The sequence below is a fragment of the Hippoglossus stenolepis genome, chromosome 4 (assembly GCF_022539355.2).
Source record: "Hippoglossus stenolepis isolate QCI-W04-F060 chromosome 4, HSTE1.2, whole genome shotgun sequence".
NCBI lineage: Eukaryota > Metazoa > Chordata > Actinopteri > Pleuronectiformes > Pleuronectidae > Hippoglossus > Hippoglossus stenolepis.
The window spans coordinates 22,621,306-22,649,027 of NC_061486.1; the positions used below are offsets into that span (position 1 = coordinate 22,621,306).

Sequence of the window (27,722 nt, forward strand, 5' to 3'; positions counted from 1 at the left end):
GTTGAATGGTGAGGAATGTTTTAGGAGAAAATATGCTTTCAAATGAGTTTTTATTTTCTCTCCCCGGCTCCCTCAAAAGAAGAGAGGAGGCCAGTGAAGGAGCAGATGGAGGTTATAGGAGAGGAAGGAGAGCTAACTTTCAATTTTACAGTGCTCGCATCTCATGGCCTCTTTGATTTGCTGTGGAAATGCAGACTAGATTAGGCCTGGTTCTGTTTGTTCTGTTTCCAATAAGGTTTTTTTTATTATTATTATTCCTCCTGCAGTCAGGGGTAATAGTTTTATTTCTTTTTTTTTTTTTTTTGCGTGCAAGTGCTGCACCCACCTCCTCACTCGGGGAGATACTGGTAAGAATGTGGCACGCCTCAATAGGCACACAAAAAAAAAAATTAAAAGAAATATCCCCCATTCAAGCGAATCCGCGGCCCAGCATTTGGTTTTGTTTGGTTAAGGCCAGGCGAGACTGGAACTCTCCAATAAAAATAAATCTCAAATTAATTATGGCCTGGAGCGAGGGGCCAGACAGTTCGTGCGTATATGTGCTGCAGACACCACTTTCTTTTTGCCCTCAGTATTTTTTTGAGTCGGCCTGTCCTTTTTAGCCCGAGAGAAGGAATGATCTGAATACAGGACTGCAGTCTAATAAAACAGCTCACATGCACTGGGACTGTTTCTTCGCCCACCGAACAGTTGCTCTCAAAACTCTCAGGAGCAAATATAATTCCCCCTCCAGGTATGATCAAAATTTGTTTTCCGTGTTATTGTATACAAAACAATAAATTAATATAGACTATATTGTAGGAAAACGGTTTGTTACAGAGTGTAAAGCAAGAAAAAAGGAGAACTTGTGAATGACTTGTTTTGAGAAGTCATATTTTTTTTCAGAAACAAACAGTACCTTGTCATGACGCACGACTTACCAGGGCACAGTCAAGAGAAATTAATTACAATCTTGTTTCTTTGGTTTTCACATGTTGAGCCCATCTGATGAATAAAATCGTTTCTACTGTATTTGTGTCTCTCATTGAAGACATTTAACTCCGCGAATCTTCGCAGAGCTTCATATAGGCTTAAGAGCAAAGGATGGGCCTATAACAATTGAAAGGCTGCCGTACATAAACGCACCATAGTGTCCGCCCACCTCTGGCTTGTTGCCTCAGCGGAGGAGAGACAGAGGAGCTACTGGCTCGTGGTGTGAGGAAGAAATGTCTGGCTGTCTAGTTCCAGCGTCGAGCCAGATGTTCTGTGGTTCGCTGTGTAAACCAACTTGCATCTGTTTATTGGCCTTCCAAAATGTTTGTTACCACTGTATTCATTATGGTCTTGGTGGGTCCTGGACCCCCGGTATTTCCTAATCAGCTTTATGGCTGCAGGTATTTGAGTACAGGGATGGGGTATAATGTTGTCCGGTGGTCACGTGAAAAGCATCGTGTTTGTCTTGCAGGCGTGATCCATGTACTGTATAGCGCAAAAGGCCTAAACTAACTCACTAATTGAACTCTCCAGTGGAGTGGAGGTTAAACTTTAATTTTTTTTGTTATGGAAACTGATGACATAAATTCAAAGCAGCATCAGGGATCTGTTAGTTTCAGTTCTGTGTTTGTATTATTGGTCAAGAGGTCTCGTATGGTGAATCACCAAGTGGAGGTCACAGCTGAAGCATCTCTTTAATTCGTCACTTTATCAACCGACTCCCTGCAGTGAAAACGACTATATGAAAACCACAAAACCCAGGAATGTGTACATGGAAGAAAAAGGAAACCGAACCAGTCGCTGAAGAGTTAAACAAGGTGTCTCCCTTAATTACACGAGGCTGAACTGGCCTCAGGCAGGAGAAGCCTTGACCCATAGCAGGATCCAGATGTGGTGGTCCCAAGGGTGGGGGCCCATGCATGGCCCCACCAGACCCCCAAGTCGAAAGCAGACAGGCCGGCCCTGCAGCCAGTTGTTGCGGCAGCGGTGTAGTTTCTGTTTGACCACTCAACAAGGCAGAAGCCCGGTACTGCAAAAAATATCACCGCCATCATCATCACTTCGGCTAAATGAATTCTAAAAACATTAAAACCAGCTACATGAGCTACATGCACCTTTGACCTTAGTAAAGTCCAAACAGACTTTTTTGGTTTTCCTAATACATTGGAATGATTAGATTCTATTTCCAAGATGGGCTCAAGCTTGTTTAAAGTCCCTTAAACAAATACAATAGTATTAAAGTATTTTAATATCTAAGTTACTTACTTATAAAATGTACTTGTTTTATTTCTGCTCAGTAAAAACATCAACACTGAAATGCTGAAAGTGGCAATAAATACTTGGAGAACAAAACTCTTCTTTCCGTGTTTTCGGTGTGCTCACGTTCAGATCTGGCTCCATGTCGAGCATCTGCACTAAAGTTATGTTTGAATTGATGAGGGCAATTTCACAGGGTAGACGAAAAAAAAAAGAAAAAATACCTGTGTGGGGGTGGGGAGTATAGAGGATTTCTTTTTTAGGGTCAGGCGTCAAAGAAATCCCATCGAATAACAAAAGCAAAGTCAATGCGGTGGTAGAAATAATAACAATAATGTGAATTAAAACAATAACAGTGATGAATTGGGAGCCCAGTGTTGACGCAGGCTGCGTTTCATCCGTTCAGTCCTGCGCTGAGCCGCAGAAGCACACGTGTAGCGCAGACCCACAGACTATTGTGCGGTTGGGAGCTGAATGCTTGGATTTTATTAATGGTGTCTCAGGGAAACTTCACAGAGGCTTCACAGAGAGCTGTAACAGAAAAGACAAGGCTGCTACAGCTCCTGCCATACCTTTCTCTCCTCCTTTGATTTAAAGGAGAGCAGCAGAGACACATGTGCCCGCTTACAGTCAAAGATCAACTTTATTCAATGTATCGTTTCCACTGTAAAATATAGAATAAAACATAAAGTATGATGATTTAGGATGGAGGCATGGCCAGATGCATGTCTGATGTGTAGGCGTGAACCTCTAAAACATAGCATCACATACGTTAAGAGTGCCCTGTGTCTTTCCAGAAAGCCTCAGTCAAATATGTGCAGATATAATTCATTAGTCGGACAAATAGTAAACCCGTCCACGCCATCTGTGCCACTACTGGGGAAGCAAAACACACAACACCATTCTACAGCACGCTATACGCAGCAATGGCTCTGCGCAACGCAGGCAGCCATCCTGTAAATATTTCCGAGCAGAAAAACATAACAGCGGAGCGAACAGTCAATTGTTTTCCCTGCTTATCTCTCTGGGACAGTATCCTGCTTTTTTGAAGGCAGGGCTTTCGGTGACACACAGCTTCCTTCTCAACCTTCTCAACAGCGGTGACTTCACTTCCCAAATTTAGAGGAGAGAAAAAACTCAATCCGGTAAAAGTGTCTGTGTCTCTCCGCCACATACCGGGGCTGGAATTAATTCAGGAGCGTGTCATGTTTGGGATATTGTCGGGGTCCGCTGAAATTTGCGCAAAATGGACGGAACTATTAAGGTAAGGGTGGAGAACGGGGTGTATGGGTTTGTGGGAGACTGGCTTTTTCGGAGTTGCGCCTCCTTTTTTCTAAGCAATGGGTTTGAAATGCCCCTCTGTGTCGGTCTGTGAGCTGGGACCTCCAATCTGACGACGATGAGCGGCTTTTTTCTCTCGGTCTGAAAGCGGTAACCAGATTTCCTCCTTTTTTCTTCTTTTCTTTGAGAGTATCCCCTTGTCTTCCTTTTTTCCCTAAAGCTGTTTGGCTGTGAGGATACTTTACCGTGTGGATTTAAGGCTGAATCCGAATCACGCTTTGGATTTGGGGGACCAGGCGCACAATTACGCACGTCTGGGAAAGGCACAAAGGAGTTGCTGTTTGTTTCAGACAACGAGCCGTAGACTTTAACTTCACATAGGTATACGTTATCCACGAGTTCAAGCGTTTGGTTTAGTCGGGAAGCGGGGATTGAGCAATAGCCATGACTGGATGTACCGCTGGATAAGATGTGTCGAGCTGCGCAACAGCGGTGTGGCACATCGCCCGGCTGCAGTCCGAAGATCCGTGGGTCATCAACTGTAATGGTTAGGATTTTTAAAGAAAGAGGGAGAAATAATAATGGCTCTGTATTTGTTTCTGTTGTTTATGGAAAGTGCTTTCACTCCGCTGTCGGGCAGCGAGTTAAGTCAAAGTGTAAGAAGAGCTGTCATTTGGCAACTTCGTGCGGTAACTGCATAGTTTGCAACACTTTTAACCACAGGGCTTCACAATGATACCTTGGCTTGCCGCTTATATGGTTACTCAACTATTCTGAAATGGTGCTTTGGTAGTCAGAGAGCGCTGGTCCACATTAACCTAGGCTACTGCCCCCGACAGTCAAATTCCAGATGTATTATGGCTGCAGCCACCAGATGTTGAATGGCAAGTCCCCATTAGTTCACCCGAGCCATGCATGCTTTCAGTGTGTCTGTGTCCTCCGGTTAAAAACAAGTGTAAGTAAGCTCAGAAGAATGCAGCATCTGCGTGTATACTGTTACTGCTGCAGCGAACTGATGCAGGGACTTGTTTTCTTTTTTGGAAATTTAAAGTAGCGGGTTTGTGGCGGCTGGGTGTGGTGTGAGTCCTGGAGGAGTGTAAACGTTGGGCCAGACAAAAATGCCAGGCTGCTTATATAGTCACTTAAATCCCGTCATTCCCCGCTCAGAGCGCTGCGAGTGGTTTGTTGCGCGCTGGGGATGGATGCCACACTGCAGGGGGGGGTGCAATCATGTACCCGGGGTGCGTGCAACAAAGCAAAAACGTGTGTGGACTAATGCAATCAAGATTGAATCCTTGGGTGTAAATGAGTGGTTATTAGACGCATTCATGCTCGCTAAAAGAGAGGAAGGGCTCTCTAACCATGAGAGCTTCCCGTCCTACACAATCTTTTCCTGACAGGTTTCCTCTTCCTCCTTAAACAAAAGACAGGAATGCCCCCCCACCCCCCCGTCTCTCTCAACGGGTGGCTCCTGCTTAGATGGCTGTGTGTGAACGCCAAACAGACACACGTGTAGTCTGGATGTGGGGCTACTGCATGCATGTCCAGTCTGCTCCAGACGCGTCGTGACGCACTTGGGGAGATAGACTTGGCTGATGTGAACAGAGCAGAGGTGGCTCCCAGCAGGTGTCACACTCACACAATACTTATAACGGGCCTCGCATCCTCCCAGCTGAGCTATGGTGTAGTGCTTTCTTTCCTTTGTCTGTGGCTCTGTAGAAAACTGTAGTTCAGATCTTATTTACACATTTAAATATCATGTTTTTTCCCAGAAAATGGAACGTTTCAATAGTTTTTCGTGATTGTAGATTTTAGGTGAAGTCTTCAGATGAAGTGATTAAAAGTGGCACTTAACCATTTCACAAATTGTCTGTGGACATTGGGAGATAAAGAAGAACAGTAGCACTCACTGTCAATATGTGTGTATGTTGCTCAAAGATACCGTAAAGAGCATCAAATTGCCACTGCTCTGTCATCTGCTTCTCGCCCATGGTGTGCTTTCAGTTTAAAAAAAAAGAAGAGAACCTCTGCAATCTTGATGGGCGCACACACCACTTGCCAATCATGGCTTCAATTGTGCAGGCTGATATGTCACTGTAAATATAACGTGCAACAGTCGTAATAGTCGCCTGAGTCCTTATCGCGCAGTAATGAGACATTCCCTCACTCTTCTACGCTTTATCATCCACAGACTGGCTTCTGTGGTCTGCTCAGATAGTGGGTCCCGCTGCCAGTGCTCAGACTATGATGGATCCACTGATGTAATCACTGGAAAATCTAATTCTGTCGAGATGGTTAAATGCTTCTAGAGAGGTTTTAGTTGTTTGTACTATCGAGCCATTTACCTGAAGAGAAGGACTTTGTGAAACCCCTTGAGTGAGTGAAGAATAATTAAATATAATTCCCCGTGATTTCTCTCAATTTTGTTTGACTGGTCGGTTCACTTCATCTTATTGTTAGACCAGAGTGAAGGTGCCTTTTATTCCGAAGTGTTCACAAAATATGGTTCAAACTTAACAATCACTGTAAATCTGGATCCATACGTGCAAATACGATTCTTCAGCAGCAAATTAGAAAAAGACCAGTTTAGTTTCTGACGATCAATATTAATGCTCCTAAATCTAGACCAAATCTTGGCATAGTGCCGTTCAATATCAAACATAATCAAATACAATAATGTTCTTCATAATTTAGTGCTCTGATGTTTCCTGTTAGAGAATTCAGATTTCAGAGTTCACGGTAAAAACCTAGTCATTTTGTTTGTGTTTACAATGTATAAAGCAACTATAACTGTCATAAAAAGACTGGAAATTTTAGAGTGTTGTATTTGTTTGTACAGAACTTTTTGTCACTATGATTTATAGTCACTGTGGAGATTGTGTGTATGCCTGGGCCGTATGCAGTCACGATCTCCGTTTGCTCCAAAAAGAGACGTTTATCATTCAAATAGGCACGAGTGAAGACTTTCTACTCGCATGACATGTCCTAGAAAGGAATGGTACTGAAGTCATGTGAGATCAGGAGGATTTCACTTTCATAAACTCAACATTTCGGAGAATGCAAACGACATGTTGGAAATATTGATCGATGAATATCAAGTAGCATTTTTCCCCCTGGAGCAGATATGTGGCATTTTGGAATGAAATAATTCAGTCCATGGGGATTAGACACGTCTCGGTCTAAGCTGTGCCATCAGATCCTATCAGATCCAGATGTGCATCAGACTAGAGCCTAATCCTCAGCAGAGACATATGACGGTAATGATTACCCTCGATATTCTGACTTATTGTTTATTTCATTTTGTTTCTTTTATTGTTTATAAAAAAATCATCAGTTACTTATTAAGCAGTTTATGCACTTTAAGCCAGCTAAGAGTTATTGCCTGGCACAGGCCTGAGATGGTGACACTGACATTGTCAAACACTAAGTGGTGAGATCTTAGTTTAAAAAAGTGACACATCAAGTATTATAATCCAGGCTTCGCTTCGAAGACACTGCACGAGGAGCATGTTGAAGACACGTAATATCTTGGCCAGCCCTTCTTTTCTGCGTTTGTTTTCTTTAATAAACTTACATTGCTCCAGCTGAGCCACAGCAGAGGGGTCAGTGTAGCTGTGATCCCCCCTGCTTCTGTTGAGTCTTCAGCTGTGAAGGGAAGCCCAAGGCCCAGACGAGAGAGAAGACACATCAGGGCCTGACAGGGGATTTTGGGGTTCAGTGACATTAAGAGGATAATGGGCGAGAGTAAATGATTGGGGGAATCAGGGAAATTTGTTTAGGATAGTTTTGTACTGTCGGCCTTTGGAGTGTGATGAATGTGAGAGTCCCAATTTTATTAGGGTTAGTTTTGTGGATTTGTTTCATGTGTAAATCTTCAATGGGCCATTACTGGAAGAGAAGCCATATGCACTCGGTCATAATGTTAGTGAAACAGTATGTTGGATGCACCCAATCTTATATCTCTCTCCACTGTGGGCATGATTGAAGTCATCCTAACATCAACAGGAAACGACAGTTGCAACATGAGTTGTATACACAAACTACTTAGGATGCCAGACTGTGATATGACCCATAACTGCACATAATTGCTGTAAACAAAAATACACAAGAGACTGAAAAAAAATCACATCACAAGTTTCTGGGTACTGTCAAATGACAGATTATTGCTGTATCTGCTCATAACTTTGAGTGTATACATTTTTTGTTCTTATAGGATGACTGTATCCTCCAATAGTTAATATAGCTTAGCACAAGGAAGGGAGGTGAAAATAGCAGCACTGGCTCTCTATACTAATTTGAAATGAGCTGCCTAGAAGCACCTCTAATTACCGCACGGAAATAATTGTGAGTGCTCTCCGTAATGTGAAACAAGTGTGGGATAGGATGGCTATATGCTACTTGTGTGGATTTTGCTCATATACTTTATAATTTGCAAAGTTAGTCAAGAAATGTATACCAAGTATTTGCTCTTTCCATCTCCAGGAGGCGCTATCAGTGGTGAGTGAAGATCAGTCCTTATTTGAGCCTCCGTACGCCGCTGCTGCCCCTCTCCCCAAGACAGACATGACTGCATCTGGCACACAGGACTACGGCCAGACCCACAAAATCAACCCCTTACCCCCACAGCAGGAGTGGATCAACCAGCCGGTGCGGGTCAACGTCAAGCGAGAATATGAGCACATGAATGGATCCAGGTATGGCATAACAACCACTTCCTGTTTTTTGTTTTCGCATATATATTCTTCTTTGTCCTGTGAAATATGACCGCGTCTTGAATATCCATATATTTTACAATAACGACCTTATACTTTTATACCTTACATCCCTGCAAGTGTGGGTCATGCCAAAGTAAACGACTGGAAAAGAAAACGAACAACTCCCAATTTATCTGTTGACAATACTTTTACAACCGTGCGTGTTTGTGTAGCAGGGAGTCTCCAGTGGACTGCAGCGTGGGTAAATGCAATAAGCTGGTGGGGGGTAATGACACCTCGCAGATGAACTATGGAAACTACATGGACGAGAAGAACGCCCCTCCCCCCAACATGACCACCAATGAGCGCAGAGTCATTGTACCTGCAGGTAAGGATAGCTACGAGAGAGAAATAATGGTGATTGCGTTTTCCTAATGGTGCAAATTGTTCTAGGTGGTTCTCCCACGCCGCAGCTGTGATTACACACAGAACCGCTCCTCTCTACTGATGTCATGTTGCCAATGCTGTAAATGTTTTACGAGTGCCATTTTTATTTACCCACTTCGAGGTGCAAAGCATTGTTCCAGTGTTTTACATTACCCATGAGTACGGCTGAGTCCGTGCAGGTAGAGGTGTCAGTTTGTTTGCCAGAACTATATTTTATTGTATTTCTTCACTGGTTCAGAGTGTGAAATAACACAGCTCATGGAGCAACAAGTGCAGGTTCGGGGTCAAAGCCTTTAGAAAAATTGCACAAGCTGATCACGTTTTTACACATAAACCAGAGTAAAAGAGAGAGAATGATTGGCTGGATTGGAGAACCACTTGGAGGACACTCCTTGAATGCAACTGGTAAGTAAGTCAATAACATTCTGCTTTCTTGCTGCAGACCCGTCGTTGTGGTCCCAGGATCATGTGCGCCAGTGGCTAGAGTGGGCCATTAAGGAGTATGGCCTGTTGGAGATCGACACGGCCATGTTTCAGAACACAGACGGCAAAGACCTCTGCAAGATGAGCAAGGAGGACTTCCTCCGGCTCACCACCATGTACAACGCCGAAGTGCTTCTCTCTCATCTCAATTACCTCAGGGAAAGTAAGTACACTTAATTAAGAAAAGAGGCAAATCAAAAGGAACACTTTCAGATAATAAGTTCATTACATACAGGGACGAGTGTTTGACTAGAAACTAAAATTGTTGGACAAATAAAAGTTAGTTTTAAAATATAGGACAAGATGGTATATACTGTATCTCTTGTAGGTTTGAAGGTCTTCTGCACAAATTAAGTTATGAATTACCAATAGATGTTAGTAGGTGTTAGTGGCCACCAGGGGATGTTAGGCACATAACGTCAGTTGTGCACCTTAGCATCATCAAGTGTTGTGGCCCTATAATCAGTGATACAGGCCGAACTTGAGGGTAGGCTGAGGCTAAAGATAAATCTGACTGGCTACTGGTTTGTATGGCAGTACTATGAAAGCCATGTGGCCCGCTCACTAGATCAGACATCATTACCACCAGTTGATAGCGGATGTTAGTGACCACCAGTGGATGTTAGGGACATATCTTCAGTTGTATACCTTTGCGTCATCAGGTGTTTCAGCCTTTTAATCACAAGACACCCATTCTGCGGTGTGTGATCTTTATTTTATGGGCTGGCACAGGGCTTGTCCTTGGATCCCCAGATCTCTGAGCAACCTGATGGTGGATGTTTCAATAAAACCCCTGCAGCCAACCTCAACAGGGCAAACTATTGCTTTGCCTCAAATGCCATGTCTGCCTTTTCCGCAGCCTTTTCCTCTCATTCGCTTCATCAACACTATCCTCCCAGGGTACTGTCAATTCTACAAAGTAGACAACGCGCAGGGTGTTGGACCAGAGTACCAGGTCAGGTCTTAGGGTGGTAGTGACAATATGCGGGTTTACTCCAACTGACCACTCCAGGTCAGTGGAGGAGGCCCTCTCTTTCCTGTTTCCCCTCATGGACAAATGTTGTCCTTTGAACTGCAGTGTTTTGGATGGCAAGGCATTGATGGCAGTTATCTTTGTTTCAATTGTAAAAAATTATCAGCAAATGATGATCTTATTTGACAGCAGAAGGGCGATACTAAGACAATAATGTTGACGCACTGTGCTCGTATTTCCGCTGTTCTGGCGTCCATCTTTGCCAAAGAATAGTCAAAGTCAACATTGACTTTCAAAACACAAGCCTCCTCTCATATACTTTTCTCTACTTTTGGATGAGACGAGAGGGTGAAAAAACGCCAAACCCAAGCAAACAACATGACACTTTTTTTTTTGTCACCGCACTATATTCATATTACCGTCAATAAACAATGAAATTGCTTTTACTGGAAACTTATTTCTCCGTAATGTCTACCCAGCATTAAGCAGAGCTCTGGAAACCAAGAGGGTTTCTTTCCCTTCCCCAGATAACCATCAACAGCATCCCCCCACTACACTTTACAGTGCCTTATTCCACATGGTCCACAGAAAGATGAAGGCCAGGTGCATTGCCTCGGGAATCACGCGAGGCCTGTGTGTTCAGCACGGCAAAGAAAGTTGATCTGCAATTTGCAACGGAGGCAACTAAATTTGAGCCTCTTACCTTTGAAGAGTTCCTCTGTGGAATCCTGCTTCATATGCTTCGGCGGGGAAACAAAGCCAATCTTCTGAGTCAGTATGCAAATTGCATTTCAATACAAGATGTAACATCTGGTGTGGGTATTGCTTTGAATACACAGTGATATATCTAGTTCAGACAATATCTTTGACCCACTGTTTACTATAAAAATAAGCAGATCAGGTGTAATGCGATTGGTGGACATACAGAGAGTCGTTTATCCCATCTTTGAATTCTTTCCATTCTACACCTTTGAATAGTGCGAGCTGCTTCTGCACAATATAACGATACCACGCTGGGTGGAGAGACTGATGGCTTGACTAAATTTAACATTACTCCCAAAAAATTGTGATGGGCCTCAGTGTGATGTAATGGGAACTATATTTTGTGGGTGTCAACAGTTTTCTCTGTGCACAGCGTCTGGGCAGAAAGAGAGATGCTTGTCATGAGTATAACAGCCTCATTGTGTAGCGCTGCAGCGGGTGGATCTGTCTGACCGCCACTGGGAACACTCCGCAGAGCAGTTTTCATTATGGCCACTGGCTGCGGGACTTAGCCACGGATTAGGCGTGCTGCACCGCGACTCTGCCCATTGCTGTCCTTTTTTGATTTAGACCTTGTATGTTTTGGAGACAGAAGAGATGTCTTGGGAATCCTCTCCACTTGCCAGTTGAAATTGCTTTGGATCCGTTCCCGAAAATCAAAAAAGATGAATGCTCCCATTCCGTGCCTGGACTGACTGACCTGTTTTGGGGAAGCTCTCTGAGAAGTGAGCAGCATGTATTATTGACACTGGGAGCCTAAGGGCAAGAGGAACCATGTTTGTAAATGAAGGTCTGAGGAAGACTAAGAAGGACTTGGAGGAGGAGGGCTGAGGAGGAGGAGGGTTCATGCAGACGCTGCAGGGCTGATTTGGAAACTAAAGCCATTCTCTCTTCTCCCCCCGCAGCACAAACAAACACAATCATAGACGAGGAGTAACCCCGTCCAGAAAATAGACCTCTGGCTTCACTCACGAGAGCTGGAGCCGGGCCGAGCTCCCAGAATACAGAAAAAGAAAGAGGGAGGGGGAAGGCTAAGCTGAGTCCTGGAAGTATTAGTGATTACAGGTCATGTGATGGCTTCCACCAACCCCATTCCCCACTCTTTACTATATTACGCCCGATCCTCTTCCAAAAGATGGATGGTCCAAGGGGGTCTGCAATCATTTCATACACATCTGTGAGCATGATGCGTGCGTTGGGTTCTGGTTTTTGAACCTCTGATGAACATTCCTGAGGGTCATTAAGTCCTGTATGTACACTGTGCATGTGGCAGGGACACACTTCTCCACAACACGGCCATATCATAACAAAAAGAAAATTCCTGCCACGTCATGTGCAGAAATGTTGTTCAGACGCCCACGTGAAACCACGGGTATCTGTCTGGAAACCCAGCTGCTTACAGTAACAAGGGTAGTTGCCCATGCATTATTTTGGCCTTCTTGTTGGTCACTTATCCAGATTTTCATAAGTGATGGCCGCCCACACCCCAATGTGCTTTCAATTTTGTGTGCAATTTGAGAATTTGTTCAAATTAGTCTGTCAGGGAGGGACTGTGGACTGTTTGCTTTATCGCACCCATGTAGGTCGGTTTGATACCACATGTGCTGGAAACGGAGCGGAGCAAAAAACCTCAGACAACGAGAGGCTGTATCCTCCAACACGCAGAGATGCAAGAAGAGAGGGGGAGACAGAGAGAGAAGAAGGCAGCAGTGAAAGGAGGGAGTCAAGAGGGAAAGTGACGAGACAGAGAATTGAGAGCAAATCTGCTGTAAATCTAAAGAAACATAATGGAAGAAAATTGGATAAAAAAAAAGATATCCTTGACAGATAGCTTTTACAGTAGTTATTTGAGGACAAGGGCAGGAGGGTGTGAGGAGGAGAAGCAGTTATAAAACGAGAAGAGTGTGAGATAGAAAAGAAAAAAGTCTCCGGTGGACTATTTTTTAGAACTGTGTGGAAACGGTGCGAGGTGGTCATGATTGAGTGCCTTTGGAGAATAGCAATAGTTCTGTTTCCCAGCTGTCGCCATTGCTTGTGTGTCTGGATGGATTTACAGTGAGGGAGTCAAGACGGAGAGAGAGAGAGAGGGAGAGTGATAAGTCTGGGCTTCTGCACGGCTGCTGCTCGCTCCAGAGTGGGGGACATTCTCGAGCCCTCAATAGTTTATACAGACCATAAACATCTGGGCTCGAAGGCTGAGTAGGGAAAAAGGAGGTCTGGAGAGCTCTCTCGTTCTCGTTCCCTCGCTCTCTCTCACTTACACTCTCTCCTCTTTCTCCTCTCACAACATTTTTATTGCGCTCCCCTTGCATTAGTTCTTTCAATTGGCAGATTATCACTGGTGCAGAGGGGCTCAACGACCTGGCTCCGCGCCCTTTACTGTTAGCTGTCTGCCGTTAGCCACCATTACGGAGCAGTCTGTGGCTGCTCACTTGACTGCTGGGGTTCAGACACTTAGCGCTCCAAGATTTTTTGTACATGCATCATATTAGCATAAGTGGAGGTGGATAAGAAGCAGTTGCTGTTCATGTAAACACTGACAGTTGTAATTGAAGCTAGCTGTTTGGAGGCACATGATAATTGGACCTGAAACCCAATCGCCAGTTAAGAATTTTATTATTTGTTATTCTTTCTCACTGCAATATATGTGCATTGCAACAGTTAGGTTAAGTAAAGGGTCACTAAAGGAGACATATTGTGCTTTCTTCAGTTTTTCTTTTCTCTAACGCATTATCTAGCCAAACAATCTGCAGTAAAGGGAGCTCCTCTCCCAGAAAGAACACACTGCTCCTAAACGCCATGTCAGGGGTCCGGCCGAGTCTCCTGCATCATCGTGATGTCACGATGTTAATCTAAAAATAAGAATAAATTGTGGAGTAATGTTCAGAACAATGAGGTAATAATTAAGGTTAGTTAAGAGGGTGCTTGAGCGTAGCTTCACTATGGTGAAGGCATTCAGGGCAAATGTCAAATTTGCTGTTGATGGTCAGCAAATACCTCCAAAGCACAGGCTGACAGCTAGTTAAACCAGAATGTATCATTATCTATGTCTTTGTGTTGGAGGACAGAAAATGAGACGTGCAGGTGTACAAGCGTTTTTTGTTTGAAGGCACTTTTGACGGAGCCGATGGCTGAGTAACGAAAACAAAGAAACGATAAATATAACGTATTATTTGGGGCTTGAGAAATTAGTAAATGAATGTAAACACTTTTTTTCAATCATTGGCATGTTTGGAGTTATTCATTGAATTAGTGGCCAACTATGTCATCTGATGGGAAGGGTTTACTTTGTGGTTCGGGAGGACCTGCTGCAGGTTTTGCAATCCTTAAAGATTGCCTTAAGAGACATTGGGGCATGTCAGTGCAGCTTCATGCTATAAAGTTGAAGGATGACTTACTGTTGGCTGGAGATCACTTGGCGGCAAGATGCCTTAAACTAGGTGACTGGGACCCGGGGTTTATTGACAAAGCTCAGACCACATGTTTGAGGCAATGGTATCATATAGCGCTACAGAATAAACAGCAGAGGCCTGATGCCGGTCCGTCACGTTGCTGAGCGAGCCCTGAAAGATTTCTGTCAATCTTATGGGTGTGCCAAACAGGAGGACAGGGCCTTTTGAAAAGCGCCATTCAGTCAAGGACAGAAATGAAAATTGGTCGTGGATGTTATGTAATCTAACAGACTCTGCGCAGATGTGACTGGAGAGGGAAGGAGAGGGAAGCCGAGGGTCTCAGAGGCTGAACACTGGCCAGTCCTCCCACTGTGCTGTCAGATTACCGGGACATGTTTGTTTTCTGAGAGAGGAAGAGGCCGTCCAAATAAATAGGCAGCGCAGCCAAGACTCCCTCCACCGAACCGTCAGCTGTGGTCTCTCTCTCTCTCCCTTACTCTCCCCCATGCTCTCTCTCACTCTCACTCGTACAGCAGCCCTACATTTGTCTGTGGGATGGTTTGAGGTTTTCTCAGCAATGCTGCCTGTTTGCCTGTCTGGGTCAGCCCACATATGTGGCACACAGTAGGAAAAGGGTTAACAGCCCCTTCCTGCTCCTCCCCCTTCTCTCCCCCTTTTACTTGATTTTTTTCTGACAGTCTGTGCATCTTACTCTTACACTTTCTCCCTCATTCCAAAGATGGCGCTTTTGGCGGATTGCTTGCCCCCGTGCGCTTACACTCAGCGTGTGGAATTATTTTTGTACGGGGAGCTGCATTTGATTGCTGAGCAGGGACCCGGCCTCATACAATGGCTCCCCTGTTCTGAGGCCCCCAGGTTTCTAAACTAGACCCAGAGCCTTGGGGGTGCTGTGGAGTAGGTAGAGCAGGGGAGGGGTGTTTGGAGGTTAGAATACATTTGCAGAGCACCCCACACTTTTCCCCCTCGGCCACCCCCTAAAAAAACAGACCCCTAGTCTGCCACCATGGGCCCCTCCACCCCCAATTACACCATCAGCCGCACAGCGAGCTGGGTAAGAAACCTACTTGGTGTAGTTTTCTCTCAAGACACAGCACATCACAAATTTAATTCTGCTCTGCAGTTTTTCGTTTCTTTTTTTCCCGTCCCATTCACAAAAGTTATCATCCTGGCTCAGCAGCTCCCCAAATCGTAACACTCCCTATGTAGTAGCTGCCCTTGTGTTTTCTCTGTGCATTTTTGGGTCTGTTTTTCCACTCGCTGATTTATGCCTGGGGGCAGCTAAAATTAAGGGAGCATTTTGGTGCCGCCCAGGGTGCCTGTGTAAGTGGAGGAATGCAGTGCAGAGTTCTGCTCCATAAGGTGAAATGAATAGGCAGCCATGTGCACAGTCTTGCCTCCCTGACTTTATTATTCGAGTTGGGTTTGCTGTTAAAATGCTGACAGGCAACATTTTTTCCCCTCTACCTTTAAAGGACTGACTGTGTGCTGGATGTGCTTTATTTGGGACAGGATTTATGTGACACGAGCTATTTTCCTCCTGAGTTGGTTTTTAGGGACAAAACAGGAACACGATTCAACAAATGAAAAGGGTGCTTTGGTGCTGCCTGACAGTAATTGAGCTGAACCTATTACTGCCACCTACTGGCTATTGTCATACCATTTGAACTTATTGTCACCCAGGTTTCAGGATAAGTGATGTCTCCATCATGATTCATTAATACATTTTTACAAATATTACTATTCTTCACATATTCTATAAACCAAACGTTAAAAGTCTTACTACATACACAAATTTCCCCATTGCGGGAATAATAAAGGACTTTTAATAAAGATAATACTGAACCTACGTGTATATATATATATACCTGCCTGGGACTGCAGATGAAAATTTGTCAAAAAAAGAAACTCTGGTAATATGAACCATTGTGCTCATATTAATTAATGTACACTGTCCCTTTTAAAGTTAAAGTTAGGTGTATAATATAAACTGTTAATAACTGAATGCTCTTAGGAATTGATTAAATTAGCACATTTTCTACCCTGGTTTTTATATGCTTGTTTGTGGTGTCATTCATTTCTCTTGATGCATTATTTCCTGTTATTACAGGTAGCTCATCATTATCCTACAATACACCATCTCACACAGATCCATCCCCACGCTTGGCTGCCAAAGAGGGTAGGAACACATTTCTCTCTCTATTCTCTATGTGTCTATCTGTCCATATTATTTTTTTTTTATCATTTTATAACCTGGAGTTATGTAATACAGAAGTCAGAGAATTCTTATCTGTCATGTCTGCTTCACAGTGCCAACCAGATTCAAACACACACCACGCACACAAACCCAAAGCACATGCGGTCAGTAACAAAGCTCTGGGCAGGTGCACCTTTTGTGTTGTAAAACATAATATGAGCCAGGCTGCCCCAGCAGACTGTTGCATTCAGGCCTTCTACCCGAACACTGTAACGACACATCGGCTCTGAGACAAAAGCAGCGTGCTGATGACCTCTGTCTGCAGCATCGGGGGCAAGAGCGGACTGTGAATGCAGCCATGACGGAAAAGAGGCAGGATGTTAGACGTGAATGAGGATGTTTGTCGCAGAGACAGGCGTCAGAGAGAGGAGCTGAAGCAACAATGTGAATGGAAAACGTTAGAAGCTGTACCGCTGGTTCAGGCCAGATTGAAGTGGAAAGACGTGTGTCACTTTGCACTTTTACCCCATTTAGTGCGTCAAAATGCATTTACGCCATTTTTAATGAGATTACTGTCACTGTTTATTAAACACAACATCAGTCACACTCCCGATTCAAACTGTGAAGGAGCCTAACACGTATTCACTTTTATACACAGTTTCATACACTGCTTATTCTATTCAGTTTTTTAACACGAAGGGTAATTTTATTCACTACACAATTCAACTTTAATAAAATACATAATAATCAAATGCAATTTTTATAATTGTTCATTATAGGTCTTTAAATTGAAGTGTTGAGACTTCTTTCTTATCATTAACATTGCTTACAACAAAAAGCAACCAGAATGGCAATCAGTCGAGCATTTTCCTCTGCCAAGGCCCAACTGTCCCCTTCAATTCAATCAAACTGCAGCAAATTACCCACACTTATACCAGTTATACCACTTATACCTCAATGTGAAGACATTTTTAAACAACATCTAAAAATAATCCTCCAACCAAGTTTTGTGGTAATCTGAACATAACATAATACTGTAATACTGTTAACTAACAAACCAAAAAATGCAGATGAAAACATAACCTCCTTTTCAAAGGTAACAACATCTATTAGCTCACCTCATCTAGAGATCTGTCATGTTCATTCCGAGACTAAAAGACAAATTAAGTAGAGGTACTTATTTATCCGATACTTTGCACTATTTAAATCTGGGTCCACTCTGTGTCTGAGCTGAGCTTAAATACTGAATCTTGGTTTAAACTTATAATTTATGATAAAATAGAAATCCTGCAGTGAATTGTTGTTACTGTTGAATAGTAAAAAACGTCTTGCAGAAGCCGGTCTGAGAACAATACCCTGCAGCAGGATGATTGTCTCTTTCCTCTCGATTCCTTCTCACTCTACAAACATTATTTTGTGCTGACACAACGTGAACTATGCGAAGGCTGCACTGCCTATCTGTTAGAAAAAAAGCATCCTTTAAATCAGCTATACGGTGTCACCACCAGAGACGGGAGAAAGGACTGCAATAACAATGATAGCCTTGCTCACAGGATGAGGCGCGCTATCAAGGCAGAAGGAGAGGAAACACTAGGTCCGATAAGTGTCCAAGAATGCCCTCTGCCTCGCTCTGTCTGCCCAAGTGGTGAGCGTGAGCAGGCCGCGCACTTTTTCACGCCCCGGCATCAATACCAATAGACCTATGGGCAGGCCAGATAAGATTCTGCTCGGCCACCCCCTGACCCCGGCCTTCCTGGTTCTCAGAGCCAGGTATTTGGACTGGCAGGAAAAGAGTGTCACTCCCTTCAGCAGCATTTCCTTTTTCACAAGAGGTGCCTTCTATTACAGGCCTCTGCAGCGCTGACCGTACTTCTAGTTGTGACACAGACTTTTTCATGAATTACCAAATACAACCATATTATCCGATTGATCCCCGCGCATCAATCACTTTGATCAGAAATGTGCCACAGCGCAACTTTAATGCAAAATTTGTGTGGAAAAAGTGAAACGAGACAGACAAAACATACAAAAGTCGGAGCGGAGAAATTGTGACTCGACAATAAAAAAGCGGTGTTTCTTCAGGAGAAGCCTTTATTAACATTTTCACAGATCAGCATTGCCAGATGTTCAAGTTCATATTGCCTTTTGAGAACAGTCAAATACCATACAGGCTCTTTGGGGTAGAGTAAGCACGAGCGTACAGCAGGAGACAACCCTTAATCTGCTCCAGACTCTGTGGTGTAAAATGCAATGTTATGAATAAAAGAGAGCATATAAAACACGGAATGCGGCAGCTATGAAAGGGTGTGTGCGGCTGTGTGCGGCTGTGCGTGTGTGTGTCTAAAGTCTGTGTCTGCGATTTGCCTGTGGACAGGCATGTGTGTGAGTGGGTGAGTTCCTGTATGTCTTAGTACAGCATGTATGCTTTTACATGACTTTTAGGTGCATATGTTCCGTTAGTTACTGGGTGTTACATGTATATCCACACAGTGCTTGTTGCTGAGCCTTTGCACCTTTCTGAATGTTTTCCGTTCTGTTTGTGTTGCTGCCCTGACGTTTTGGGATTTTGTGTTTTCGCAGTGAGAACACTCATATTCTCCGCCGCTTCTCGGCGAATGTGGGAAGATGATGATTCACCTCTGCGAATGTATTCATTTTGCTGCCAAGTCAAAGTGGCAATACAATTTGAAGTGTGCCATTATGTGCACAAGCTGTTATAAATCCACGACTTTCGATTGCTCCCCTTCGCTGCATTTTGTCAAGTTAATAAATAAATAAATGAGAGATGAAATTCTCTCTTTGAAATAGAAACAATGATGAGGGGGTGGGCGAAAGATGCCTGTAACTTTTTGCCCTTTTGTGTTTATGTTTGGTGTGTGCAGCGCCATTGCTGAAATGTTTTGTTTTCTTTAAGTGATGCTTCTCTGCTCTCATGCACCAACTGTCTCCTCGCTGTGTGTAACTCCTGTACTTTGCCATCATTCTCCTCCTCTCATGGCTCCTTCCTCACACAGATGGCTTTTAAAGCACCTGTATTACGGGTATTAAAAAAGTTTATCCTGTCTGGGTCTCTCTCCTTGGCTCAGACTCTGGGTTAAAAACAGTCCACAACTTGTATCTTCTTCTTTCCTCTCTCTCTCTCTGTCTGTCTCACCCTCTATGTGCAGTTTCTTTTTCTCCCTCTCCATCTCCTCGCTGTCTTTGTCCTTTACTCTCCGTCTCTCTGCCCCCCTCTTTCTCTCTTTCTCTCTCTCTCTCTCCCTCTCTCTGTCTAGCTCTCGGGCCTTGTTTTGACTAACTGGTCCTGCAGTCAAAGTCTCCCAGGAGCGTGCACCACACCCCAGACCGGAGTGGAAACTGGCTCAAGTCGCAGTCAGAGCGAGGCCTGGAAAAATGAAGGCGGGAGAGGTGGGGGGGTTGAGGCGGCTCTGTGTGTCTGTGTGTGTGTGTGTGTGTGTGTGTGTTTGTGCACATATTCAGGGGTCTATGTCTGTGTTTTTTGCGTGGCCAGCTCGAACCGCACACCCCCCACCACTCTGGGCTTTGTACGTTTTGCATCTGCTGCTTCATCCTCCTCCTGCACTTTCACTTACATGTTTCGCCAGGTTTCTCTCCGTCAAATGAACCCCCCCCGAAACAGAAGTAATGGTGAAAACCTTGAACGTGCTGCGTGTGTGTTGGTTTCTCTCTTTTTTTGTGGCACTGTCTGCCTCTATTCTGACTTGCAAAATTGTTTTGGAGGTTAATGTAATCTGCTGCCAACAGCTACACCGAGGGTATCTGAGAGATGTGGATGAGCCCACATTACTGGGCATCTACTCCAGCCAATACCAGACAGTAGCTGAGTTTGCTGCCATTGTTTTCTTTGCAAATTCCAAGGTTGTGCTTCGTCTGACTCTACTTTTTTTCATCATTTTCCTCCTCCCGCCCTTCAATGTTTTCTCCTCTTTTCCTTCTCCGTGCTTTTTTTGTGTACTTACTCGCTCTGTCTCCATCTGCATCTGTCTGCTTGTCAATAACTTTCCTCCTCTTTGCCTTTTACCCTCTCCCCAACCAACTCCTCTTCTGTTTGTAACCCCCTCTCGATATACATACAGGGAGGGGGCCCCCGTTGTGTGTGTTTTTTTTTTTCATAGTGGTGGTGGTGAGCCAGTAGGGGTGGGGGGCTGTGTGGGGGTGTGTAGAGGGGAAAAAAGGGCCAGTAAAACAAAGAGAGGTTGTCTGCAGGCGAGGCAGGCAGGAAACGCAAGTCTCCCAGGACTCTCCCCCAGTCACTGCTCCTTGGCTATCCTGCCGGCCCACAGCAGATTGAACCTGACAGCCCCGCTGAGCCGCGGCAGCCCCACTTGTTATTTGTCCCTCCTCTCCTTCTTTTTGTCTTTTCTATCTGTTACACTTGCATTCCTTTAATTCGTTTGATCGCATCCTCATTTATGCATTTTTTTTAGTTCATGTCCTTTATATCTCCACCGTCTCTTTACATCTTCCTCCACCGTCAAAAAAACCCCTCTCTTCCCAGTAACAGTGCTCTGAGACCCTCTTGTTGTCTGTGCAGAAAGGAGGGAATCGTTTACCGAAATATCATTTACTGAAATATCAGGGGTTAAAAGTTGAAAAGTTTGAAACTAATGAAGAGATCAAACGATCCCGAGCAACAGGAACTTTTGCCATTTGGGGATATTCTGATATAGTGAGGAAAGGGAAAACATCCTTTGAAAGTAGACACGTTGGATTTGAAGTCTTTTTACATTTTCAGTGGTATGTTATGAAAGGAGTTAAACAATAAAACACTTGTGTGGTGGGTTTCCCCATTGTGGGACTAATCTTATCCTACTGTATCTTACCAGGCAAACTTTGTTTTCATAGTTGTAGTGAGAATGGAATCTTGAGCTCAACTGTTCTGAAAGGAAAAATAAATTTGACTCCGATTACTTTATTATTTGGTGTTTATTTAGGGGAACCAAGACGTCAATATGTTGAGATCCACAGGAGGGCAGTATTGTACAGTGTTTAGAAACATGCAGTGGCTACTGATGATATATTTGATGCTACTGGATGTCTCTCTGGTGTGGCTGTATGATGTAATATGGTTCAAGATGACACGCAAACCCCAAATGTATTGTTGTTATGAAGACGACCACATTAATTTGTTTCAGACATATTAATAATGAAAAGCTTTCTACATTACATTTGTCTTGTGTACTAAATCAAGGGGCCTTTCCATGTAAAAACTTAGATAAATATGGGTAATTATAATATGGTTAATATAATATTATAGTTTATTAAATGATTAATGACTGAATAACGTTGTGACTTGTGTGAATGCACAAGATAAAACATGATGAGACTAATCTGAAGATAGATAAATATTCATGTCTAAATAAAACAAACAGCGACAACACACAAATGGCATCAGAACAATGGATGACATCTGAGATGTCAAACCATATTATTCTAATGATCAAACCTATTAAGTTTAAAGATTAATCATGCATATTGTGTATAAACGCAACGCTGCCAGCCACATTTTTTCCTCATATATATTTCTTCTGAATAATGTAGCCTACATATGTTAATATAACCATTTTTTTATTCTATATATTTCATCATACCTTATTCTCCCTTTTTCTAGGGGCAGCCTAATGGAATGATTTCTTCTTCTTCTTCTTCTTCTTCTTCTTCTTCTTCTTCTTCTTCTTCTTCTTCTTCTTCTTCTTCTTCTTCTCACCTGTGCCATATGTGGACAGGATTTCCACTGCACTTTTTTGCAACACGATCAACACTTGCTCATTCTTCATCTGTGTTTTCAACTCTTCGAATTAATGCATACAAACTGTCAATTGTTACTGTCAGGCACATCTGTCATCACCATTAGACTCACTCTATCCGTTGCCCTCTAGGATGTGAAATGCTGCTGACATAAAAGATTTACAGATCATGATAAAAGTGTGGAGCTGCGTGTTGCACACAACACATATCTGGCCACGGTATGCTTCATATTTCCCTTTATGTTGGCAACAGTTCCAGCCCCCAGCAATACAAACCATCCAGGGTGCTGTAGCCAGGTGTGCGGCGGGGATACCAGGGTGTTTTTTGAGATATTCTCAAGGGAACAATACATCCTGTGTTTTATCTGCTTGTGTCGGAGTGACGGATTGTTACTGGAAGCCGTCCACCTTCACACAACTCAGCTTCATAGGTTTGAACCGCAGACACACGGCAGGTAGAACCTGTGCGAACTGGGCCAGTTTGGCTGCTTGTCAAGGTTTCATGAAATTAGCTTGTGTTTGGGAAAGAGAGTGTGTGTGTGTGGGGGGGGGCTGTGAGTGTGGGTGTGTGTGTGAGTGTGGGTGTGGGTGTGTGTGTGTGTCAGTTGTACGTTAATTGGCATCAGAGCTTTTATTCGTGGTCAGAGTGTTGCAAGCTGCTCAACCAACTCTTTTCTGTCAAAGATTGTGCCATCTACATGTTCACCACCACAACATGCCAAACTAAAAACCACATTACCATGTCCAGATATCCTTTGAAGAGCATCTTGAACCATGTTTAATAGATGTATTTAGGTCATTTGGCACTAGTGTACATTCTTGGCTCCTCCTGGCTAGCACATCATGATATAGTCACTTACTTAAGTGCATTCATTGATCTTTTATGAGTTTTTCATATTTCTCACCGTCTTCTACCTTTTTAAAATACACAAAAATGTTGTCCTCTTTTCCTCTGTCTTCTTCAGACCCTTCATATGATGCTGTACGGCGGACAGGATGGTCAAACAACATGCACAGCGGCAAAGGTGAGGACATACACAAATCATCAACAGAAAAGATCCCCATTTTTGATTGGATGATACGGGTACAGTCGCTATGGGTGGAGGCGAACTTCTGAGAGAGGGAGTGATCACCCGATGTGGTGAACTTTATCATGTGATATGTTGTGCAGGTCAAAACACCCAGGTTGTTTGCAGATAGTGTTTAACCCAAGTCTGTGTCACGGCAGTGGAAGTTCCAGCATTCACATAGTCTGTGGGTCAGACTCCTGGAGATTACAAACTGTGTTGTCAGAACTTGAGCACACAATCAGAAGAAGTCAGCTCAGCCATCAGTTACTGCCTTATTTAATTTGGACCTCTGCTGACTTGCTATCACAACGTGTAGCTTGGTTATCTGTAGACCCCCGCTGATGTTTCTTTATGTCTCTCTCTCTGTCTGTGTTTCCTGACTGTTTCTCTCCCTGCAGGCTCACCAGTGGTTACTCAGAATGTGACCAAGTCCACTGAGCAGCCCAGACCTCAGCCAGGTAACTAACCTGCGACTCTGTTCGTCTTAAGCACAGACTTTACATCAATTTGTTATTACACCTATTTGATTCACTTAGTGCCAGTTTTCATAATAATTTATATTATCAAAAAATCTCTCCTTTTGTACACAGATCCTTACCAGATTCTGGGTCCCACCAGCAGTCGCCTAGCAAATCCAGGTAAGAGTTTGTGCAAGTCCAAGTCTTTATAAAGCCGCTGTAAATAAAGGCAGATGTTGCTTATACAGGACTCTGATGCATGCGTCGGAGGCTTTAACTGAAATGCTGCTCATTCCCTTCGAATGGCATTGCCAAACTGCTTTTTGGTTGCATGCATCATCTTGCATCCCGAGGGAAATTTACATTTATTGACAATAAATAAGGCTGGATCTCCCTCTGACCTCTGTTTGTTTTTGTGTCCACCATCAGGTTCAGGTCAAATCCAACTGTGGCAATTCCTCCTGGAGCTCTTGTCCGACAGTGCTAACGCTGGCTGCATCACCTGGGAGGGCACCAATGGCGAGTTCAAGATGACGGACCCCGATGAGGTGGCACGACGCTGGGGCGAGCGCAAGAGCAAGCCCAACATGAACTACGACAAGCTGAGCCGTGCTCTACGCTACTACTACGACAAAAATATCATGACCAAGGTGCACGGCAAGCGCTATGCCTACAAGTTCGACTTCCATGGTATTGCTCAAGCGCTGCAGCCACACCCAACTGAGTCCTCCATGTACAAGTACCCCTCGGACCTGGCCTATGTGCCTTCCTACCATGCCCACCAGCAGAAGGTCAACTTCGTATCCCCACACCCTCCATCCATGCCCGTCACCTCCTCCAACTTCTTTGGACCCACTGCTCCGTACTGGAGCTCACCAACTGCAGGCATCTACCCCAACCCAAATGTCCCCCGCCACCCTAACACCCATGTGCCTTCCCACCTGGGCAGTTACTATTAAAGGACCCCTGTCTGTCCATCCACCATCCTCTAAAAACCTCCCCTTTCCCCACAACAGAGTCCACAATTGCTGACCTGCACTCCCAGTGATGCCAAACCGATGAAGACTGAATTGATAGAGGCATTTGACCTCTGAAGGAAATAAAGGATGATTCAATTGAAGTTTTATATATATATGTAAGAATTTATAAACAACTGGATGCTATGCTCCAAAATGGAATACTACTTAACTTTACAAGACTAGCAACTGATTTAGTCTGTTTTAGTTTCCTGTGCCTTTCTGTTTCCCATCCTTCTGAAAGCTGCACTGACAGCTGTCCTTCCCGAAAACCTTCCCAAACCAAAGCCAGAAGACAGGAGAAACAACCTGAGTCCGTCTGCCTCCGCTCCCCGCTATAGTACCAGACATGGGCCTATTATTTATGGGTCTCAATCTACAACCTCCTCAGTACATTATGCACATTACGCTTTAAAGCATCTTCCATTTCCGCTCGTCTACAGCTTTGTCGGGGTTCCTTATTCCCACCGCAACTACCCTTTTGTTTCCACTGGCTCTATCTGCTCATCTGTCCATCTGCATCGTTTTATGTGTGGAGAGTCTCCTGGAATTTGCTGGATAAGGAGGAGCTCTCAAAGAGATGGACTTTTCTCAGCACTGAATGAAATTTGGCAACTGGAATATGCCATTCACAATTTAATTTATCCTCCAAACTGGAAGGCTAGAGAAGAGTTAAATGTCGCAGAGGGAAGCGCTGTATGTTTTGCTGACCTGGGTCAACTCAGTTACTTAAAATGCTTTTTTGCGTGTTGTGTGTGGAGTTCAAGGTTGGCGATGTGTACAGTTGACTCGTTCGTGCAGGGGAAGCCGAGTCAAGATGTAATTGAAGTAATTTGCAACAATAATTCAACCCAGGTCAGATGTTTTCAGGGGCCCACACACTAGGCTACTAAATGTTTGCCATGTTGTTGCCTTTCAGCCATGCCATTTCCAGATGTTTTGTTGCTCGACCATGTCAGTATTAATGTGAATGTTTGTGAAACACGTAAAAAGGGATACCCCGCAGCAAAATCAAAATTTGTCAGATGTTTTCTTTTGTAAAAAGAGGAGTGGAGAAATTAATTCCTTTTTCGATGATAGACCACGATTGCTGCACCTGACTAATCTAAAACATGAGAGATGATTATGACAACATACCAAAGCTCAAGACTATATGTTGATAAGTGGCTTTTTTTCATTATTTGTTTGCTTGTTTTTTTTAATCCAAAGTACCTTACGGTGCCATGAGTGCATTTACTTTTACTCTGAGGTGGTTTCCTATGTGCCTTAATGAGACCCAAAACCCTCACGGTCAAAGAGTGAGTGCCATGCCTTAACTGCTGTTTTATGCCATATATTTTCTATTCATTAATGATGGAACAGCATTACGCGTTTAAATGTATCGTGACATTTATAAATCATTTCCATGTCTGACCACAAATCTGACAATTTTTGATTTTGAAGTGCACTCTGACTATAACGGCTGCCGCGGTGTCTCCTTCCTCTTTCCTATGTAGGCCAGTCAGGACCGTGTAGGTGAGCACAGAGTAGTGGCTTTGCAGCAAGTCATGTTACAAAGACAATCAAGTCGTATTCTTTTACCAGGGCTGGATCCTAGTTCGAGAGCAGCATGTGTGTTTGAATGTTAGTTTCTCACTGATCTAGAGCCCAGCAAAATGCACATGAATCTCAAGTCTGGATTTCATCATCATCATCCTGTGACAGTATCACGTCGAAACATATCCGTCTTTAGGTGTTCAAAGCTGTTCATAGCAAAAGTATTCCTTCAGAGTAACTGAGAGTGGACACTTGAAAATAAATTACTTGGGACTGAGTAGTTTATCAGAGAACAAAATCAATAAAGTATGACGAGATGAAACAAAGAAATCCTCAGATTCGCAAACGCTGTGCGTTTGTCAGACCTATTTTGTATTATTTTATAAGCATCAGTCAACTAGGCATTAAAGCAACTTACTGTATAAATTATGCAGAGTTATTTTCATATGTGACACAGTATTAAAAAAGTCAAGAGAATTAATACGAGTTGACCTCGGTCAAAAATGCAAAACCTTTTAAGTCCATTTCTGCTAAGTAGTTTGTTAAGCATGTAAGCGTTTTTTATATCTGTACATTTGGGCAATACATTTTAAAAAATTTTGTTTTCTTGTAATTGTTATTGTTTCTGAAATTCGGTTGTAACATCCTTAATGCCTTTAAGTGCACAAGATATTTTCTTGTATTCCCAAAACCATAAATGCCTGCTTGAATCCTAATCCAATATCCCGGGATTTCTTTACTCTATATGCAACATGTAATTATTAAGATGGTTTCTTTCCATTTCGAATCACTTTTTTTCTGCCAGGTAGCCCTTTCCTGTACATTTAAGAATTTCAGGTATTTTATGCAAAATAATACCTTCAGTATTAATACCCACCACCAGCTTCTCCTGAAGACTTATAGCTTTAAAAGAAGAAATAAAAAGGGAACATGTAATTTGTAGCATAAAGAAATTATTGTAATGTACCCTTAACTTCAATGTTTCACAAGCATTATCAACGAAAAGGGATCTGTGCTACTTCGTATATGCAATGTATTTTGGATATCAAATATAAATATATATATGTGTGTTGGTGCGTATGTTTCTGTGCGCGTGTGCGAGCGTGTCTGTGTGTGTGTTGTGTAATTTTACAATTAACCAATGTATTATTATTATTGTCATTCCTGAAATGTATGAATGCCTTTTGGAAAAGGTCTTTTGTATAGGAAAATGTGACAAAATAAAATTTTACCTCTCGTTTCTTTTCCAATCACTTGTTTGTGGCTTCACCAGAGATGAACACAACGTCTCTGTATTTTCCACCAGGACATTTGAAAAATGCACAACTATCTTGATAGTGACGATACTTTTGTCGATTGTGATGAAACGTCCTTTGCCGTTGTGACATTTCTTTCAAC

General features: G+C 43.4%; 1 protein-coding gene across 9 annotated transcripts in view; it reads left to right on the forward strand.

Annotated features, from left to right (window-relative positions):
- Positions 1–27,561, forward strand: part of fli1 (Fli-1 proto-oncogene, ETS transcription factor) — a 30,784-nt gene extending 3,223 nt beyond the window's left edge. For 4 of the 9 annotated variants that reach the window (XM_035154038.2, XM_035154042.2, XM_035154037.2 and 1 more), the window contains exons 3-10: positions 7,993–8,204; positions 8,438–8,592; positions 9,094–9,297; positions 16,390–16,458; positions 23,210–23,269; positions 23,713–23,772; positions 23,905–23,952; positions 24,202–27,561. In XM_035154038.2, coding sequence (XP_035009929.1) covers positions 7,993–8,204; positions 8,438–8,592; positions 9,094–9,297; positions 16,390–16,458; positions 23,210–23,269; positions 23,713–23,772; positions 23,905–23,952; positions 24,202–24,731 — 1,338 coding nt within the window. In that variant the 3' untranslated portion in view covers positions 24,732–27,561. The other 5 variants (XM_035154039.2, XM_035154043.2, XM_035154045.2 and 2 more) reach the window with 4 other exon arrangements.
- The last annotated feature ends 161 nt before the right edge of the window (positions 27,562–27,722 follow it).